The sequence below is a fragment of the Mus caroli genome, unplaced genomic scaffold (assembly GCF_978045245.1).
Source record: "Mus caroli unplaced genomic scaffold, Mus_caroli_1 scaffold_13, whole genome shotgun sequence".
NCBI classification, from domain to species: domain Eukaryota; kingdom Metazoa; phylum Chordata; class Mammalia; order Rodentia; family Muridae; genus Mus; species Mus caroli.
Genome location: NW_028227268.1, coordinates 4,047,277 through 4,065,742, shown reverse-complemented (window position 1 = coordinate 4,065,742; position 18,466 = coordinate 4,047,277). Strand labels below are relative to the sequence as shown.

Below are 18,466 nucleotides of genomic sequence, written 5' to 3'. Positions count from 1 at the left end.
TCACGCAGAAACACAGCTGCGTCTCATGGGGATGCCTAAGAGGCTCAACCTCGTCCCTGCCCAGATGTAGGATGAATAGATGGCTGTTTTCCCAGGAGGAGCCTGGCTGGTGGTCCATGGCTCAGGTCAAAATGAATGTATGGGGGAGTGTGGCCAGAAAGCCATTACCACCTGTCCCAGGGCCCCACTTGCTTTCCAGCCCTGTGTGGGGGATCACCCCTCCCCCTTTGTGCCGTGACGTCTGTGATGCTGTGCTGACATCACCAGTCACCCTCAGGACCCCGAGTCTAGACTTTCTCGGAACACCTCCCTGCCAAGCAGCCTAGCCAGAGTGTGCGCTAATAGCTTGGAGCCTCTAACAGCTTCTGACCACAGCGCAGCCTGCTCCCTGCAAGCCCTTTGAAGCCAGCATTTCCTTCGCAAACTTGTTTTGCATATTCTGGTCAGAACTGAATCAGACTGGCAGGAATTACCCGTCGGTAACAATCTAGGTGGCTGTCACAGCTTGCCAGTGACACAGGATTCATTGGATTCTACCTCAGAGCTGTGAGCAGGGACCCAAGAGGCTCAGCCACCCCCCTCCCCTCATTGAGAGTGAGCAGAAGAGAAAACCAGGGAAAGAAAGGCTCAAGTCACTTTTTTTTTTTTCATTAAAAAATAGTGCTCTTTATTATAAATTACTGAAATGTTTCTTTTCTGAGTATAAATATAAATATATGTGCAAAGTCTGAGTTGAACTGGGATTTGGTTGAGTTTTTCAAGCATCTTCAGACAGCCTCGAAGGCCTGAGTGGGGAGAGGGGTGGGCTGGAGGTGGATTTTTATAAAAGTGATTGAGGCAAATTGTAAACATTATTCAAAACAACAGAGAGAAAAAAGCCACCCCAACACACAGCTGCCCCACCCAGCCCCATACCTGACTCAGAAAACTGTTGTTTCTCCCCAACACAGGACCAGTTCCAGGCAATTCCATGGCTGCTGCATTCCCGTGAGGCCCCCGTGAGCTTCACCTCCTGCCTCCCCCAGGTGAGAAGGGAGGGCTGTGCAGGGCCTGGAGGCTCTCAGACCTACTGACCTAGAGATGCCTAGGACTGGCCAATGTCTTCCCAGTGTTAACTCAGGAGTCTCCTGAGTGACTGGGTCTCTTCCCCTGCAGCCACTTCCCCTGGCCTGTAGCCACCTGGGTGAATCCCTCAACTCTCTGCCTATTGGCTGTGTTTGGCTCCTTGTGTGCCAATCCCCATCCCTGGGACAGAGGGCATTTAAGGCGAGTCTCCTAGCCCCACATAGGAGAGACAAAGCAGAGCCCTCCATCTGCTCCAGGGAAACCTGGGCTCCAAGATGGCTCATCTGTTGACCTGCCTCCCTTAGGTGTTGGAAAAGGCAGCCAACTCACCAGCCTCATCTGTCTCCCTTCTAAATGCTACTGCCTCTTCACAATGGGGAGGGTTCTGGGGTGCAAGAGGACTTTGGGATCTGCGAGGTTTCATTAGCTGCCCCATGGAGAGGAGCCTGGCACCAGTATAGCTCTCTTCAGGTCACCCCTTGCCACGCTCCCCAGAGCCAGGAGCCACCACTCCTCACCTAGGCTGGGCAGTGGGAGTGGTTATTTCTTTAGCCAGCATAAAAACCCTTCACACACCCTTTTCTCTTCCATCCTTCCCCCAGGCGCCTGCTCTTGATCAAACCAAATCAAAGCGCAAACAAGTTCCATGGGGAAAGTTTGAAGATTCCCCCTGCAGTTCTAAGTTCAACACTTGGAGGTGTGTCCCCACCTCCCTTGGGAAGCAGAGGGGGTGTGGAGGAAGGGGAGGGGAGAGTCTGCTTGTCAATGGTATTGTCCCACCAGGCCAGGCCGGCTGGCTCCTCCACTTGAGAGAAGCTGGAGCTGGGGGAGGGGGGAAAGCAGGTGGCAGCTCCCCCTCCCCTCAGACGAATTCCAGGTCCTGCCAGCTCCACTCTGCGGGAGTAGAGGGCCTGAGGAAGAAGCCAATCTGCCCCTGGCTCACTGGGAGCTACCGACCTTGGGGGCTGGATTTTTGTGCTTGTGCCATGTGCCTCGGAGGAGAGGCGACCGACCGACCGACCGACCCAGGCCCCCCTCTGACCCTTTTGCTCCTTAAAGTGGAGCATCATACTGGTCCAGGAACTCCCGAATGGGTCCAGGCAGCTGGGTCACTTTCTCATAGGAGTCCAGGTGGCCGTTGACAGTCTTGCGACAAAGATGCTGGAGGGTGGCCACGTTGGAGGAGAGAGGTCGGCTCAGTACCAGCGGAATCTTCTCGCCCCCAGAATAGATGTAGTAAGCTCTCTTGGGGGTACTCCCGGGGAGTGCCTGGGCAGGTGGCTGCTCCGGAACTTCGGAGGAGGGTTCCGTGGGTGGCAAAGAAAAGGAGGGGGTCCCTGGGGGCGGCATGTAGTGGTGCACCAGCTTGAGTACACAGTCGAAGCGGGGAACTGGCTGCGTGCTTCGGGGGTCACTCTGCAGCGAAAAGCTGCCCCCCTCGCACTGGATGCGTAGGTTCTTGGTCCCCGACTGGGTCTTGACGCTCAGCGTGAAGAAGTGGCGCTGGTCCGAACTGTCGCGGATAAGAAAGGTGCCCGCGGGCTCGGCGCTGAGCAGCAGGTTCGCCTCGCCGCCGGTCACGGCGCTCCAGTAGAATCCGCTCTCCTGCAGCTTGCGCACGGCGTTCACCACCAGCTGGTACTCGCTTTTGGAGCTGAAGGTCTTGAGGCGCAGGCTGGTGTCCAGGGGGCGGCTCATCCCGGCGGCGGGAAACTTGCTGTGGGTGACCATGGCGCACGGAGCCAGCGTGGATCTGCGCGGCGGTGGCTGCAGCTGCTTCGCGGCCTCCCCACAGCGGCCGCTACCGCATCCCGGGGAGCTGCAGAGAGCAAAGCGTGAGGCGCGTGAGTGCCCGGAACCCTCCAGCGTGCCCGGCCCTCCAGCCTCCGCCTAGCGCCCGGGGCACCCCTTTGCCCCGCTTTAGACCGTGTTTCAGGCCCAGCCACCTCGCGGAACTGGACTGTACTCGGTCACTGCCGGCCAACCCCAGACAGTCTCTTCCCCTGCCCGCCCTAGGAGGACGCCCAGAGAAACTCGCGCGTGGAAGTTGGGTCTCCAGGAGCGCGGCCAGGATGGGGAGAGACACAAGAGCCCTAGGGACGCTCAGGGCGCCGCTCAGTCCGGTGCCCTCAGTGGCGAAGGCGAAAAAAGGGGGGTGCCAAACCCGAGATATGTGAGAGAGGGGACAGGAGAAACCCGAGGGCCCCAGTCTGAGTATGACGGGAACCAGGGATCTTCGGTTCTCATCCGCTCTGCCCCCTACCTCGTCCCCTCCCTACCGGGAATGACCCGGGAAGGGGAGGAGAAACCGGGAAAAGCTCCCGAGCTGGACCGAGGCCCCCACCCTTCCCCATACCGCGCCCCTCCTTCCTACCTAGTCCCGAAGCGAAGTCTCCGGCCTTGGGGCTGCGCCTCCTATGGTCCCCGAGGCGAGGCGGCGGCCAGCAGTGGCTCGCGCTGCGCCCAGATGTTGGCAGCCGTGAAGTCTACAAAGGGGCTCCCGGTGCGTGCGCCCCCTCTGGCTTCGCTGCTCCCCGGGCCGATGAGGCGCGCTCCTGGGTGAATCAGGCAAAGGACCTGGGCGAGGGACCTCGACGGAGAGCTGGGCCGGGCAGGGGGCGTCCGGGAGCCCGGAGAGACAGCAGTCGTAAGAGCAGGCGAGTGTAGAGTCGGAGTTAGAGCCGCCGCGGAGGCCGCGCGCGCGGGTATTTACCCGGCCAGTACGCCCCGCCCCCCGATTCCTGGAACAGCGCGGCCGGTCTTCTTGTAATGTTTAGTCACTACTCTGCACTGAAAGGCTGTGCGCGGAGGGCGAGGGAGGGGCCGCGGAGGGCGGGCTTGGAGCTGGGGCCTCCAGGACCCGCCGAGACTCACCGAGAGGGAGACAAAGCGCGGCGCGAGGCTGCCCGACCGGCGGGCGCGGCGCCAGCCGTGGCCGAGCGTTCCTGGCAGCGGCCCCTCCCCCGCGCGCTCCGCCCCCAACTTCTCATTCACACTTTCCCCCCCTCCCTTCTAAGAAGGCTGGTTTCTGGCAGAGGCGGGGGCGTCGCGATGGGAGCGCGCGGGCAGTTCTAGGAGGCCAGCCGGGAGAGGCTCCCGCCTGGCACCCCTTCCCTTTCTTTTGATCCCCGTGGGGACGCTCCCCTCCCTCCGCACCCAGGCCACTCCGAGGTCTTCATGTACAGTTCCAAGCATCCCGTGCCATCCAAAAGGGACGTAGGACCATTCAGCCACCAGCCCACTGGGAACCTAGGAAGTGGAGGAGGGGGATGCGAGACATTTACCTGTAGACAGGTCCAAAAGATGAAGCTGCGAGATCCAGAAGTGGAGGAGACACTGACTTAGAAGCAGCTACCTGGCCTCAGCTCATCCGCCTATTACCTGGTTCTTCGGTGACAGACGTGGGTGCTGATGCCCTTTGGGGAGTGGGGTGGGAGGAGCAGCTAACTACTACCTTATCACTCATCTGGGCCTCCCAACCTGCGTGGCGAACTGTGGGTCCGCCCAGGTGCTCTCGGCGCGGTGGGGGAGCTAGAGGAAAGAAACCCTCATCCCATGCTCGTCCCCCGAGTCCACTAGAGGGCGCGCTGGAGTCTTGTAGGCGAGCCGAGTTTTGCTGTTTCCCAGGCTCTGGAGAGAGAGAGAGAAAGAGAGGTTGTCGGGGCTCCTTATTCAAGAACAGGAGTGGGGAACCCAGAGAGAGGAGCCTCACTTCCCAGGACAGGGTCAAACCTGGGAATGAATGTCGACTAAGACTGTCCACAGAGCGTTGTCTCGGGTTCAGCCACTGCCTGACAGTCGCTGAGGTGTTAGAATGGACCCTCTCTTGCCTCTTCGTTTTAAGGTGTCTGAACTTTCCGGATGGTGGGGTGGAGAGGGAGTATTGATAAGAGCAGGTGATTGAGGTGAAAGGTTGTTTACTCCTGATCACGTGAGTATCTATAAAGGCCTAGTGTCGAGTTTTGCAACAGGCAGCAGGAAGCCGCAGCCACCTGAGAACCAGCTAAGTGACACACAGTGTCTGCTCTCAGTGGGCTTTCTGACCTGCCCTCTTGGATACCACAGGCTTCTTGTAACACCAGTAGGAGGGCAAACTGACTACACAGAGTAGCTTGGGCTAGGAGGGAGGGCTGCCTGCTTCCCTTCTGGCCCACTGTGTCCAATCTGCTCCACTGATGCTGAGGAACTAAGAGAGACCCTGGCAGGTGCACTGCCTCTCTGGACTCAGTCTTGTTATCTGTTAAATAGGGATGGGTGCCTGTCTGTCATCCCCCCCCCCAACCCCCTGGCAATCCCAGTAGTCAAGAGGCTTAGGGGCCTTATTTAAAATATCTTACACTGGTCTGATAAACAGATGCTCACAGATGGAGATCCCGGTGAGGTCCAGTCCTTGCCTTCCAGTCACTCTCAGGCTCCCCAAATGGATTCTCCCTTTCTCTGTGAACAAGCCCTCCTTGATCTCATTCAGGGAGTGTTCCCCAGCCACTGCCTTGACCTTATGCTTCTGAGCTGAGGGCAGTGGAGGACAGGGAGGACTCTTAGGAAATAGCCCTGGAGTTAATGGATGGGAAAGTGCTTTGTAAATTACAATGCTCTGCCACGAGTCAAGTTCATTCATCCATTCCACAAACCCTGACTTCGTGCCTGGCTCTGTCAGGCCTCGGGTGCAGCACTGGGGCGGCAGAGCTGCCGGGCAAAACCCACAGTGGGGAAGAGGCTGTAGGCCATGAGCAAAGACTAGTCATGACTGTGACCCAGTGAGACACTTCTTAAGTAAGAGAGGGAAGTCAGGGGCTGGATTGCTGGCTCAGCGGTTAAGAACACCTGCTGTACTTCTGGAAAACTGGGGTTTGGTGCCAGGACCTATGTAGGATGGGTCACAACTGTTGTAACCCCAGTCCTAAGCCACCCCAGGCCTCCAAGGGAATCTGTACTCATGTGCACACACCCCCCCAACACACATATACATAATTAAAATTAATTAATTAAAATAAATATTGGTCCCTGTGATGGTAGCACACACCTTCAGTAGTCCAGAAGCAAAGCAAGCAGATCTTTGTGAGTTCAAGGGCAGCCTATACCCTATATACATTAAATAGATAAGTGAATTTAGCCGGACGTGGTGGTGCACACCTTTAATCCCAGCACTACTCAGGAGGCAGAGGCAGGCGGATTTCTGAGTTTGAGGCCAGCCTGGTCTACAGAGTGAGTTCCAGGACAGCCAGGGCTACACAGAGAAACCCTGTCTCACCAAAAAAAAAAAAAAAAGGATAAGTGAAATTGAGAGAGGAAGACATTCTGATAGGAGATGATGCTCAGGAGAACCTTCCCTCTGCAGGGCCAGCAGGGAGCTCCACCCAGAGCAGAACTGGAGGATGTGGGGCTGTTTGAAGAGGAGAGGTAGGACAGGACCAGCAGGCATGCTTCTGCATGCTTTTAGGCACCTCAGCTGCTCTGTGGCTCCACTGAACAGTGACTCTGTGATGTCACTGTGTGTTAGCTGACCTGATGAGAATGCCTCCCCTGTGTTGCTGTGGGGACTAAAGTGCTTAGCATAGTACCTTTGCTCTGGGGACTAAGGTGCTTAGCACAGTACCTTGAGGCTTCAGATGTTGCCCAGTTTCTAGAGTGCTTGCCTAGCACGCAGGAAGTCCTAGGCTCCATCCTCCATCCTCAGTTCCCGCCTCCTATTTCCCAAGTAGGGTTTCACTGTGTAGTCCTAGCTGTCATGGAACTAGCTCTGTAGACAAAGCTAGCTTGAAACTCCTGCCTCCACCTACCTCCACCCCCTTAACCAGGGATTAAAGGCGTGAGGCACCACACCTGGCTCAACTGCCTTAGATATCGAAGATTTTTTTCCAGGCTCTGTAGAGAGGCGTTGAGGTGGATTTTAGGTGACCAGGTCTTTTCATAATGGCTGCCTGCCTTGGGAAAAGCTGAGATAAGACCCAGCAATGAGAACCCAGAACAAAGAAAATTCCTTCCATGTGTAGGCTTTGAAGACAAACAACTCTGAGCTTAGAGGGGAAGGGGCTCTGAGCTTAGAGAAGGGGCTGAGTTTAGCGGCCTAGTGAAGGCCCTATGTAAGGCCTAAGATCATAATTCAGGAAGCTAATCTTCTCATCCCGCCCAACCTTTTGAAGGGTAGGAGCTAGGACTTTAAAAGCTTAAGGAAGATGTTAAATAGGGTATAAGGCCTGGCTGATCTCTACAAGGTCAGCCTCCCAGATCTAACCCGCTTAGAATTCAAACTGGCTCAGGTCTCTAATCCCTGAGATCAAAAGGTAGAGGCCAGAGGATCAGAAGTTCAAGGTCATCTGAACCTACGGAATTTGAGGCCAATCTAAGCTTTGTGAGGCTCTTTCTCAAACAAGACAAACAACCCCCCACCCCACCCCCACACACCCCAGGGGCTGGAGAGAGGACCCAGTGGTTGAGAGCATTGACTGCTCTTACAGAGGATCCAGCTTCAATTCCCAGCACCCACATAAAGGCAAACAAATGTCTGTAACTCTAGCTCCAGGCAATCTGACGTCCTTTTTTTGGCCTCTACAGGTACCGGGTATGTACATGCTGCATGCAGGCAAAACATGTATACATATAGAGTAAAGACATGCAAAATGAAAACCAAAGAAACCCACAACCCCATGTCAGGATGAAGCCAAGTATCTCCTTTCCAGCCACCAACTTTGATGCGATGATGACTGGCAACTTTGTACTTTCTCTGAGAGGTGCATGGCCACAGATGTGGCATGCTCTTGGGGAAGAGTGGAAGGGGTGTCTGGTCTGATTAACAAACAAGGTTTTCCTGTGCAGTAAGTTTTGTGACCCAGGACAGAGTGTGTCTGCTGTTGAGCCAGGGGCAGGCATCCCTGTTACAGACCAGGGAGAACGGTCGAGAAGAGGCCACAAGTCTGTTTGGGATGTTCTCAGCTTGGTTACTGTAAGAAGAAAAAAGATCTCTGAACCGTCCGACACTTTTGTGCGCCATAGTTGGAGCCCAAAAAAGCTTACAGAATCTGGAAACTTTTCAACCTGTCTAAAGACAATTTCCACCAATCAGAAACATCGGAGGCAGGAAAGCCCAGACCAAAGCACCTAAGGTTGTGTGTCCTCTTACTCCCGTGTCCTGCAACACAAACGCTGATGCATTGCACTGAGCCTAACGAGGAGGCTCTGAAACCTTTGGCCAAGACAATGAAGGGAGCCAAAGAAAAACACCAGGAACTGATTGCCAAGAGACAGATGTAGGCTGTCCTTGCTGAGTGATTCTACTGGGAAGCCTGAGTCCAGTGAAAAATAAATCACTAATAGTAACAAATGAATAGTCTGGACTTGACAAGAAAAACAAAACCCCAGACAGGTAAATTAACAGAAGCTCCAGGGGAGAGTGCAGCACGTCAGCTCATCAGGCCTCAGTGTATGCTGTGTGGGGGCCCTGGCTGCCTTTACTCTACCTCCTCGGTTGATAAGTACCTTCTCTTTACAACTAGGCGTCGAAGCTACCACGCTCATCAAAGTGCTCTGACCTCTTGTCCAGTGGGAACCCTCAAGGAAGGGCTTGGATTTATTGTCCTTTTTTTCTGTATATTTTGGACGTTTTATTGCTTTAAGATTACGGGAATACGTGTGTGCCTACGTGTGGGTATGTGCACAGACGCATCTGGTGGCCTGGATCTGGGGTCCTCAGGTCATTGTGAGCAGGCATGGCTCTTAACCCATTCAGCCCTGGGTTTATTTCCTTTGTAAGCCTGGAGCCTGCTGTATAGGAGATCCTCAGTCTTAAGGCCGGCTTCTGTAGACTTCTGTTTTTTTTACCAGTCTTGGATGCACAGCCAGCTTCTCAAGTTGTTGGTTTCTAGAGCTTCTGTGTGGAGGGCCTAGATGTTGTGGCTTCTGGGAAGCCCCAGGGATGGCTTACTGGAGATTTTTATTACACTGCTAATCTGAAAACAAACAGCCTGGAAAAGTGGGAGGAGACTGGTTAGCAGGGCACAGTTTCCAGGGACCCACTTTAAGACAAGGACTTGAACTGAGAGATGACAAGCCCAAGGACAGAGCTTAAACCCTGTTTGCATCCCCTCTTATCTGCTGGGTCGCTGAGGCGGGGAAAGGTCCAGCTATCTAGGTCTGGACCCTTAGCTCCACCTAACCTTTTCCCGTCTAAAGGATTGGGAGGCTACCTCCTTCTGCTAATCTCTCCATTGCAGAACTTGGATGCATTCAGAATCCCATTTCCAGGCAAAGGTGCGGGGTCATAAACATAATAAAGATAAGCGTTCCCAACAGAGAGGAAGAGCCCTGTGGTTTCAGCTGCCAGCCTGTGGCAAGTAACATCTGCTGAGCTCATCCTCTGGGCCCAGAGAGGAAGGAATGCTGGTGCGCAGGCAGGCAGGCAGCAATGGTGCCGCTTGGTGGCCCCGGCTGGGTGCCATAGCTACCCTGGGCTCAGACGCTAACATTGCTATTCTTGGTGACCAGATCTGCAGCTTGAGGGTTGCGAGCCTTGCCTCAGCATATGACCTTGGGAAGGACCAAGTTCTGGGCCTCTCTGTCTTCTATTGGAGTTTATGTGTGACATTGACCATTGTTTTCCTGTGTTAGCTCGTCACCCAAACCTGGGAATACAAGCTGGGAATCTAGATGCCCTGAAACTTAGTCTAGTGTGGATCAGGGGTCTGCATCTCTCTTACCCCCCTTAGAAAGTGATGCAGAGAACCTGTCCCTTCTTTGTCCCATGAAGCTACAGAGAGGCTCCCCTCCAGCCCAGGCCTTTGCTATGGTTCCCTGCCCCCCTACCCCGTCTCTGTGTGTGTGTGTGTGTGTGTGTGTGTGTGTGTGTGTCTGTCTGTCTGTCTCTCTCCTTTTCTGCCCTCCAGGACTGCTTGAGGAGCAATCTGGGACTGGAGATGAGCCAGTCACAGATAACCTCTCTCATTCGAGGAGAAGAACTCGGGGTCATATATCAAGTTGACCCCGATTTCTTCTTTTCCGGTTGCTAACAATCTCACGGGGTGGAGGAGTCTGGGACAATGGCCTGCAGCCGGGAAGCTGCATTCCCGTTGGCAGGCCTTTGTTGCAAGCAGGAGGGGCCTCTAGCTAATGAAAAGGCTTGAGGGTCGGATGTCCATGGGGCGGCATCTAAAGAGTCTTTTCAAGTTTGACATTCCAGGCCCGGCCGGCCTCTGGCGTTTCCCAGAAAACTCAGAGGAGGGGAAGAAAAAGAAAACACTTCAGCAACCCACCGCCCACTCGCTCAAATCCTCACGTCTCAGATTCCCGGTGCCCTCCAGGGACTGGGTTGGCCTGAGAGCCAGTACCCCTGCCCTGGGGGGCATTCCTCTGCCCACAGAAGCCTCGGTGGGTTGGAGGTGGGGGTGGGTAATGGGTTATGTGTGGGTGGGTGCTGGAGGAGGGGTCAGAGAGAAATGTAATGTGCGGCCTCTGAGAGAAGAGTTCCTTCCTGCTCCTTGAAGTTCACAAATTCTGAGTTGGTGGTAGAGGGTGGGTGGGGAAGGTCAGCTTCGCCATCCCACCCTCCAAACAGCACACCCCACTCTGTCCAGGGCTGCGGTGGGAAGCACCCACAAGGCCAAGCTGGCGCTGGGTTGGGGAACAGACAGCAGGGCAGCTGGGCAGTTCTGGGAAGCCAGGCTGCGGTGAGCCATCTGGGTTGCAATGCAAATGAGGCCTGGCCACGTGCCACGAGAGCAGAAGTGGCTGTACCCAAGGAGGAGAGCCCAGCCCGGGAGGAAGCACCTCCTGAAAGGCCAGGGATGGAGGGGGGCCAGGTGATGGCTGCTTTTCTGCTCTGTGCACTAGAAGGATGGGGCCCTGGGCTCTAGGGACTGGTGTTCCTCACCTGAGTGCACCTGCAGCATCTGCCCCCCCCCCCCTTCTGTAGGTGAGTATCAGGTTTCCTCAGGAGTCCCTGTGCTCTAAGAAGGTATTAGTATGCAGTTGGTCTCCCACTGAAAACCCAAGGCAAGTTCAAAGTAGACCCGTCTGCCTCCCGCAGCCTCAAGCTCCTCAGGGGGTGAGTGGGTCAGGAGTGAGGGTGGGGCTCTCCACCCAGGACCCGAGGGAGCGAGAGAGAGCTTCCCCACCCTGCCTCATGTGGGTGTTGCTTTGGAGTTTTAGTATATTGTTTATTTGAACCTATGCACAGGTGTCTATTTGGCATCTGCATGTGACAGTAGCACCTCCAGGAGTCAAGAAGAGGGCCCTGGATCTCTGGAATTGGAGTTTGTGTGTGAGGTGCCTAACTTTGGAGTGGAGAACTGAACTCAGGTCCTCTGGAAGAGCAATGTGAACTTAAAACCCCTGAGTCATCTTTCTAGTCCCCACGAGTATTTTCAAAATTTAAAACAATTTTCCAGGCTCAGAGGTCTGCCTGTCTCTGTCTCCTGCGTGCTGGGATTAAAGGCGTGGCCACCACCATGCCTGGTTTACAGTCACTTCTTGCTACTTATTTCACACTTGCTTACAAAAAAAAAAAAAAAATCACTTACTCCTTAAGTGGTTGTGTGGGTCAGGGATTGAGGTGGTGCGGTGATTTATCGGTCTGGACTTGGGTTTTTCCTGGCAGGACAGGATTCTTCTACATTTGATATCTGAATTGATTAATTTGACTTTTCTAAGTGCCATGAAGGAAGGCATCATAAGCCTGGCTTGGTGACAGGTCTGTCTTCCACGCTACTGGGGAGGCTGAGGCAGGAGGATTGAAAATGTAAGGCCAGTTTGAGACCCTGTCTTAAAATGGAAAGTAAAAGCCGGGCGGGCGGTGGTGGCGCACGCCTTTAATCCCAGCACTCGGGAGGCAGAGGCAGGTGGATTTCTGAGTTCGAGGCCAGCCTGGTCTACAAAGTGAGTTCCAGGACAGCCAGAGCTATACAGAGAAACCCTGTCTCGAAAAACCAAAAAAAAAAAAAAAAAAAAAAAAAAGGAAAGTAAAAATAAAGAAATAGCTCTGTGTGTGTGTGTGTGTGTTTGTATATGTGAGTGGTGTGTAGATGAGTCTCTGTGTGTGTGTGACTATGTGTGTTTGAGTGTGTGTGAATGAGTGCATTTGTTTGTGTATGTGAGTGGTGTGTGTGTATATGAGTGTGTTTGTGTGTGTATATGAGTGATGTGGATGAGTATGTGTGTGAGTGTGACTGTATGTTTGAGTGTGTGTGAATGAGTGTATGTGTATGTGAGTGGGGTGTGTGAATGTGTGGGGGGGTGTGTGTTAGAGCACTTGCTTAGCATGTGGGAGGCTCAAGAATCTAAGTCTAAGCTGGGCGCGGTGGCGCACGCCTTTAATCCCAGCACCTGCAGAGGCAGGTGGATTTCTGAGTTCGAAGCCAGCCTGCTCTACAAAGTGAGTTCCAGGACAGCCAGGGCTATACAGAGAAACCCTGTCTCGAAAAAACAAAAAACAAAAACAAAACAAAAAAAAGAATCTAAAGTCTAGATTCAATACATCGTGGAAAAAGTCAAAGAGTTGCTCCCATTATGAGAAACCATCCAAAGGGGTTTCCCTGAGGAAGTGACAGAGATAGACTGATAGGAAGCTGGGGCCTAGAGAAGTGTCCCCACTTGGGCCATACCGGGGCCCAGACTGTTGACCAAACTCCTGGGCTTTCCCTGGAGGCTGGCTCCCCTGCCCTGCCTGACCTTCTGCTCACCCAGGGAAGGGGAAGACTCAGGGACATGTGGTACCCAGAGCTCTGCTGTCCAGCGTCCATTGTCTGCCAGGCTCACATCTGCTCACCAGTCTGCTTGCTAGGCAGCTGCCCACTTGGATGAGAAGTTTCAATTTTACTGTAGCCGTGGGAGGTGAGTCAGGACCACCCACTGCAACTGCGTCGTCATGGGACTACATTTGAAAGGCACAAACTCATGGCTGGCTGGGTTCTCCCTTTCTGTCCTCTGCTTCCCGAACTCTGGCAACACTCAGGGGTTTGACCCAGGAGGGCACAGCACCGTGCATTGCTTGGCTCATACAGGATTGAAAACTAATTTTTTGAGACAACACTTAAAATCTGGAAGGGAACCAGTGGGAATGCTCAGCGGGCCCGAGAGCTTGCTGCTTAGTGACCTGAGCCTGGGCTTGATCCCTGCACCCACGGAAAGGTGGAAGAGAGAACCAATTTCACAAAATTGTTGTCTGATCTCTGAAGTGTTAGAATAGCGGCTCGTGTCTGAACACAGCACACTAGGCCAAGACAGTTCCACACATAAGAGGTTTATTGGTAGAGAGGGGCAAGGAAGGTGGCGTTGGAAAGAGAAGGGGGGAAAAAGACAGAGAGGGAGGGGCGCTCCCCTTATATACATGGATAATTATGTAACACACAGGTAAAGGTGGGCGGTGAGCCAAGTGGATTCTGGGAATATTGTGGCTGTTGTTTCAGCAACAGGTCTGTAGATCCCGCCAACAGTCTCCCTATTGTGTTGTGGCACACATACACACACACACACACACACACACACACACACACAGAGAGACAGAGAGCTGGGAGTGGTGCCACATATCTGTAATCCCAGGAGTTCAGAGTCATCCTTGACCACACAGTGAATGTGAGCTAGCCTGGACTACATATACATATAAAATAGAACTAAATAAATCCTTAGGAAATCAAGCAACAGCAAAAATCTCAAAACCTCCCATTATGTTCTGGGGCTTGGCCTCTGATGGCAGGCAGGCCTACTCCAGCAAGGCCCCTTGGCCCTTTAATGGGACATTGGGCTCTCCAGCCCCAGCCCTTCCCAGCCCAGCCCTCCTTCTGGTCAGGAGCATCAGGGAGCCAGACAACCACTGAACCTGGCCTTGTGTTCCAGGCTGAAAGGTTCCTGGAACCTTCCTGCCTCAGCCTGGCCTTCTCTGCCTCTCTCTCAAGCCAGACTAGTACTGAGAGGACCCACCTGCCAGTCTCTCTCTTTGGCTTCACCTCATGGGCCTGGTGGGTGAAGCTGGGGAATGTGGTGGCAGGGTGGGCTTCTGAGGGGATGCCCTCAGGTATCTCCCTGGCTATTGAGTGAGGGCAAGGCCTTGGGACAGCTGGCCACAGAAGGCTGTGTTTCCCCCATGAACTGCTGGGTCATGAGGTGCTGTGGTGCTGGCTGCCTGCCACACCACTAGAGGCCAAGATTCCCCTGAAACCAACAGTTGAAGTTATCCTCACACTGACAGCGAAACAGGCAGGATGCTCTGCCCCGAGGCATTTCCAGAAATTTGGGCCTGACTTCTTGTTGATTAAATGCCAGAGAGCCCACGGCTGCTCTGCGGTGAGGCAGCCATTGAGCAATAGATGTTTTGTTTTGCTGATGACAAGATTTTTCAGATGTTCAAGGGCTGAAAAGATAAGTGGACAAAGGCCTGACCAGCCAGCTAGGGAAGTGGCAGATGTAAACTTCCATGCTGGGAAAGAATTCTTCATGGTCGGACTCCTCCAGGCATCTCCATAGCTCCAGAGGACACAGGTCCTTCCTGGTCCCAGAATTCTAGAAGGCCTCTCTAATTTCTCTGTTCTGGAGTTGTAGGCTAGAAGGGCTCTTGAGAGATACATGGTTATATATGTGGGAGAGCACCACCCGACCTCTGTGTGCACGTGTGCGTCTGCACGCGTGCGAGTGTGCATGATACAAGTTAGAAGACACTTGTGGAGCTTGTTGCCTTCAATCCTGTGAGTCCTGGGGACCAAGCGAGGTTGCCTAGCTTTAGTAGCTGGGGCTGGCACGGGCCTTTACCTGATGAACTATCAACAGCCCCAAGAGACAGTTTATTCTGGAGCCAAATATGAATGACCAAACAGGAGAGGATTCAGGGGAGCTGTAGAGATGGCTCAGTGGTTAAGAGCACTGACTTGCTCTTCTAGAGGTTCTGAGTTCAATTCCCAGCAACCACATGGTGGCTCCCAACCATCTGTGATGGGATCTGATGCCCTCTTCTGATGTGTCTGAAGACAGCTACAGTGTGCTCATATAAATAAGTTAGTAAATCTTTAAAAAAGAAGAAGAGGAGGTGGAAGAGAAAAAGGAAGAGGAGGAGGGGAGGAGGAAGGCAGGAGGAGGGGGAGCAAGGAGCATTCGGGCTACCCCGAATATCATGTTCTGATGAAAATGTTTGGTTCACCAGTTACAGGAGATTGCTGCTCAAGCACAGCGACCTGAGTCATGAAGGTGGAAAGAGAGAACTGACTGACTCTGAAATAGTCCTCGGACTGTTACACACATGCTGCGGCCTGTGTCATCCCACATACGTGCATCCAACAATCATTAAAATAAAGTGAGCCAGGCAGTGGTGGCGCACGTCTTTCATCCCAGCACTTGGGAGGATTTCTGAGTTCGAGGCCAACCTGGTCTACAGAGTGAGTTCCAGGAAGCCAGGGCTACACAGAGAAACCCTGTCTCGAAAAACCAAACCAAACCAAACCAAACAAAGCGGGGTGGGGAAAGAGATAAAATAAAATGAAGGAAAAAAATGTGATTTTTTTTGAGACCAGTTCTCCTAGAGCTTAGGCTGTCCTCAAACTCCCTATGGAATCAAAGATGACTTGAGATTCCTAATCTTCCTTAGACTACGCTCCTAGTGTGGTAGCAAGTGTTTCATTCCATGCTGGAGATGGGACCCAAAGCTTCATCTTCATGCCTACTCCACGGGACTCTCTCAGGAGCTATGGATATCCCCAGCCCATTTCTTTTTATTTTTTTATTTTTTATTTTTTTTATTTTTTTTTTAAAGATTTATTTATTTATTATATGTAAGTACACTGTAGCTGTCTTCAGACTCTCCAGAAGAGGGTGCCAGATCTCGTTGTGGATGGTTGTGAGCCACCATGTGGTTGCTGGGATTTGAACTCTGGACCTTCGGAAGAGCAGTCGGGTGCTCTTACCCACTGAGCCATCTCACCAGCCCCTTCTTTTTATTTTTTAATTGAATTGAATTTTGTTTGAGTGTTTTGCCTGCACTGTGTCAGATCCTCTGGAGATGGAATTATCCAGTTATGAGTGCTGGGAATTAAACCTGGGTCTTGAGGAAGAGTGGCCAGAGCTCTTAACTGCTGAGCCACCTCTTCAGTCCTGCAGCCCATTTCTTGAGATTTCTGCAGTTACAGAACAGAAGAAAACCACAAATGACAGTATTTTGCAAGTTCACTCATGAAAACTTGTTGCATGCGGACGCGGCGCAGCACTGGGGGAATCTCTGCTGCAGGTGTCAGGTGTGCTTTGAGGGACATTCAGCTTTTGGATTGGTGGAAATTAGGGCTCAGTTAAGTGAATGTATCCCCAAAGTTTTCACATCATAACCACAAGGATGTTATATCAAACACAGAGGTGATTGATGAGTGATTAGCAGCAGGGCTTGAGATAGCCCAAGGCTTGAGATAGCAAGTGTTGCTGGATAATGCAAGATTCCAATTTTCCATAGTCCCTTAGTTCTTTTTGTTTGTTTGTTTGTTTTTTGTTTGGTTTTTTTTGTTTTTGTTTTTTGTTTTTTGTTTTTTGTTTTTTTTTTTGAGACAGGATTTCTCTGTGTAGCCCTGGCTGTCCTGGAACTCACTCTGTAGACCAGGCTGGCCTTGAACTCAGAAATCCTCCTGCAGTTGGCGAGATGGCTCAGTGGTTAAGAGCGCCGACTGCTCTTCTGAAGGTCCGAGTTCAAATCCCAGCAACCACATGGTGGCTCACAACCATCCGTAATGAAACCTGATGCCCGCTTCTGGAATAAATAAAATAAATCTTTAAAAAAAAAAAAAAAGAAATCCTCCTGCCTCTGCCTCCCAAGTGCTGGGATTAAAGGCGTGTACCACCACACCTGGCAGTCCCTTAGTTCTAATCAGTCAGTAAGTTGGTAGAAGCTTTCATGGAATTACCAACTTCTCTCTGGCAAGCAACCAGCCTGACCTCCCCCCGCCCCCCTTCTCAGAGTCTGTTCTGTAGCCCGGGCTGACTTCAAACTTGTGGCAATCTTCCTGACAAGCAATTCTGCATGTTATATTCTGGGAATGTAGGCGTGGGTAGCCATGCCTCGCTTTGGCAAGCTATGTTTTGTTTTTGTTTTTGAAGATAGGGAGGGTTTCGATTAAAGTCATGTGTCACCATACCCAACTTGGCAAAGCTGACAATTTCTAATGTGGACATTAGAATACTTTTAAGGATTTTATTTATTTATTTACTTTTGTTTGTTTGTTTGTTTGTTTGTTTGTTTGAGACAGGGTTTCTCTGTGTAGCCCTGGCTGTCCTGGAACTCACTCTGTAGACCAGGCTGGCCTCAAAATCAGAAATCTGCCTGCCTCTGCCTCCCAAGTGCTGGGATTAAAGGCGTTCGCCACCACTGCCCAGCTATTTGTTTTTAATTTATTCATAGACAACGTCTCACTGTGTAGCCAGACTGGTCTGGAACTTGATATGTAGACCAGGGTGACTCTAACCTTACTGAGATCCACCTGCTTTAGGTTTCCAAGTTCTGGTGTCATAGATGTGACCCTGGTTTGTGTGGGGCTGGGTGTTGTCCCCTAGTTCCCATGCATGTGGGGCAAGTGCTTTATCCTTGAGCTTGCTAGTCTGGGAGTGATCTTTCTCCAGTTAGGAGGTAATAGCCTTCTTCTGGCTTTGGTGTGGATGTTGGGGCAGCGAGTGAATCAGAGGGGGCATGGGTCCTTGGCTCAGGATTTCCTGGCGCTTCCTGCCTGGGAGAGCAGCCTGCTCTGGAGCATCATCCAGAACTCCCTGACGTCAACTCTGCTTCCAGTGAATGGCTTTCCTCTTCCGTTTGGGAAGACTCGCTATCTGTCATCAAGCCTGTTGACTGTCTTTCTCACCCTGGCATCTCCTGTTTTGGAAAGAGTGAAGGGACTAACAAGAAGGGAGTGGGTGGAGGCAGGGGGCTGGGCAGGACTTGGTGGATGGGTCTCCATGGTGTGATAGGCTAACCCAGGACAGATACCTTCGTGTCTGGGACCTTAAGGTATGCATCAAGAAACCTCACACACACCGGGCGGTGGTGGTACACGCCTTTAATCCCAGCACTTGGGAGGCAAAGGCAGGCAGATTTCTGAGTTCGAGGCCAGCCTGGTCTACAGAGTGAGTTCCAGGACAGCCAGGGCTACACAGAGAAACCTTGTCTCGAAAAAACCAAAAAAAAAAAAAGAAACCTCACACACAGTAGTAGTGGGCTCTGGCCCAGGTCCCGAGCCTCTGAGCAGCTTTGGGGTACAGAGACCCTCCTAGGCAGCTCATCTTGGCTCTGGTGTCGTCTGAGGGTGTCTTGTCTCCCTGGGGTTGTTTGTTTGTTTATTTATTTATTTATTTATTTATTTATATTTTTTGAGACAAGGTTTTTCTGTAGAGGCCTGGCTGTCCTGGAACTCACTGTGTAGACCAGGCTGGCCTTGAACTCAGAAATCTGCCTGCCTCT

The 18,466-nt window shown here is 52.4% G+C and overlaps 1 protein-coding gene across 2 annotated transcripts; it reads right to left on the bottom strand.

Moving 5' to 3' along the window:
- Window positions 1-649: 649 nt before the first annotated feature.
- Window positions 650-4,928, bottom strand: Socs3 (suppressor of cytokine signaling 3). 2 transcript variants are annotated; one of them, XM_085829391.1, is made up of 4 exons: window positions 4,798-4,928; window positions 4,350-4,695; window positions 3,440-3,667; window positions 650-2,884 (listed from the first exon to the last, which is right to left on the bottom strand). In XM_085829391.1, exon 4 carries the CDS (start codon window positions 2,794-2,796, stop codon window positions 2,119-2,121), a length of 678 nt encoding a protein of 225 aa, XP_085685517.1. In that variant the 5' UTR covers window positions 2,797-2,884; window positions 3,440-3,667; window positions 4,350-4,695; window positions 4,798-4,928; the 3' UTR covers window positions 650-2,118. The 2 variants fall into 2 exon arrangements, with proteins under 2 accessions (XP_085685517.1, XP_021032286.1); XM_021176627.2 differs by lacking the exons at window positions 4,350-4,695; window positions 4,798-4,928 and having other exon boundaries at window positions 3,440-4,333.
- Window positions 4,929-18,466: the final 13,538 nt, after the last annotated feature.

Coding starts and splice junctions, on each gene's coding strand:
- Socs3 (XM_085829391.1), bottom strand. CDS start 2,796: ATGGTCACCCACAGCAAGTTTCCCGCCGCCGGGATGAGCCGCCCCCTG.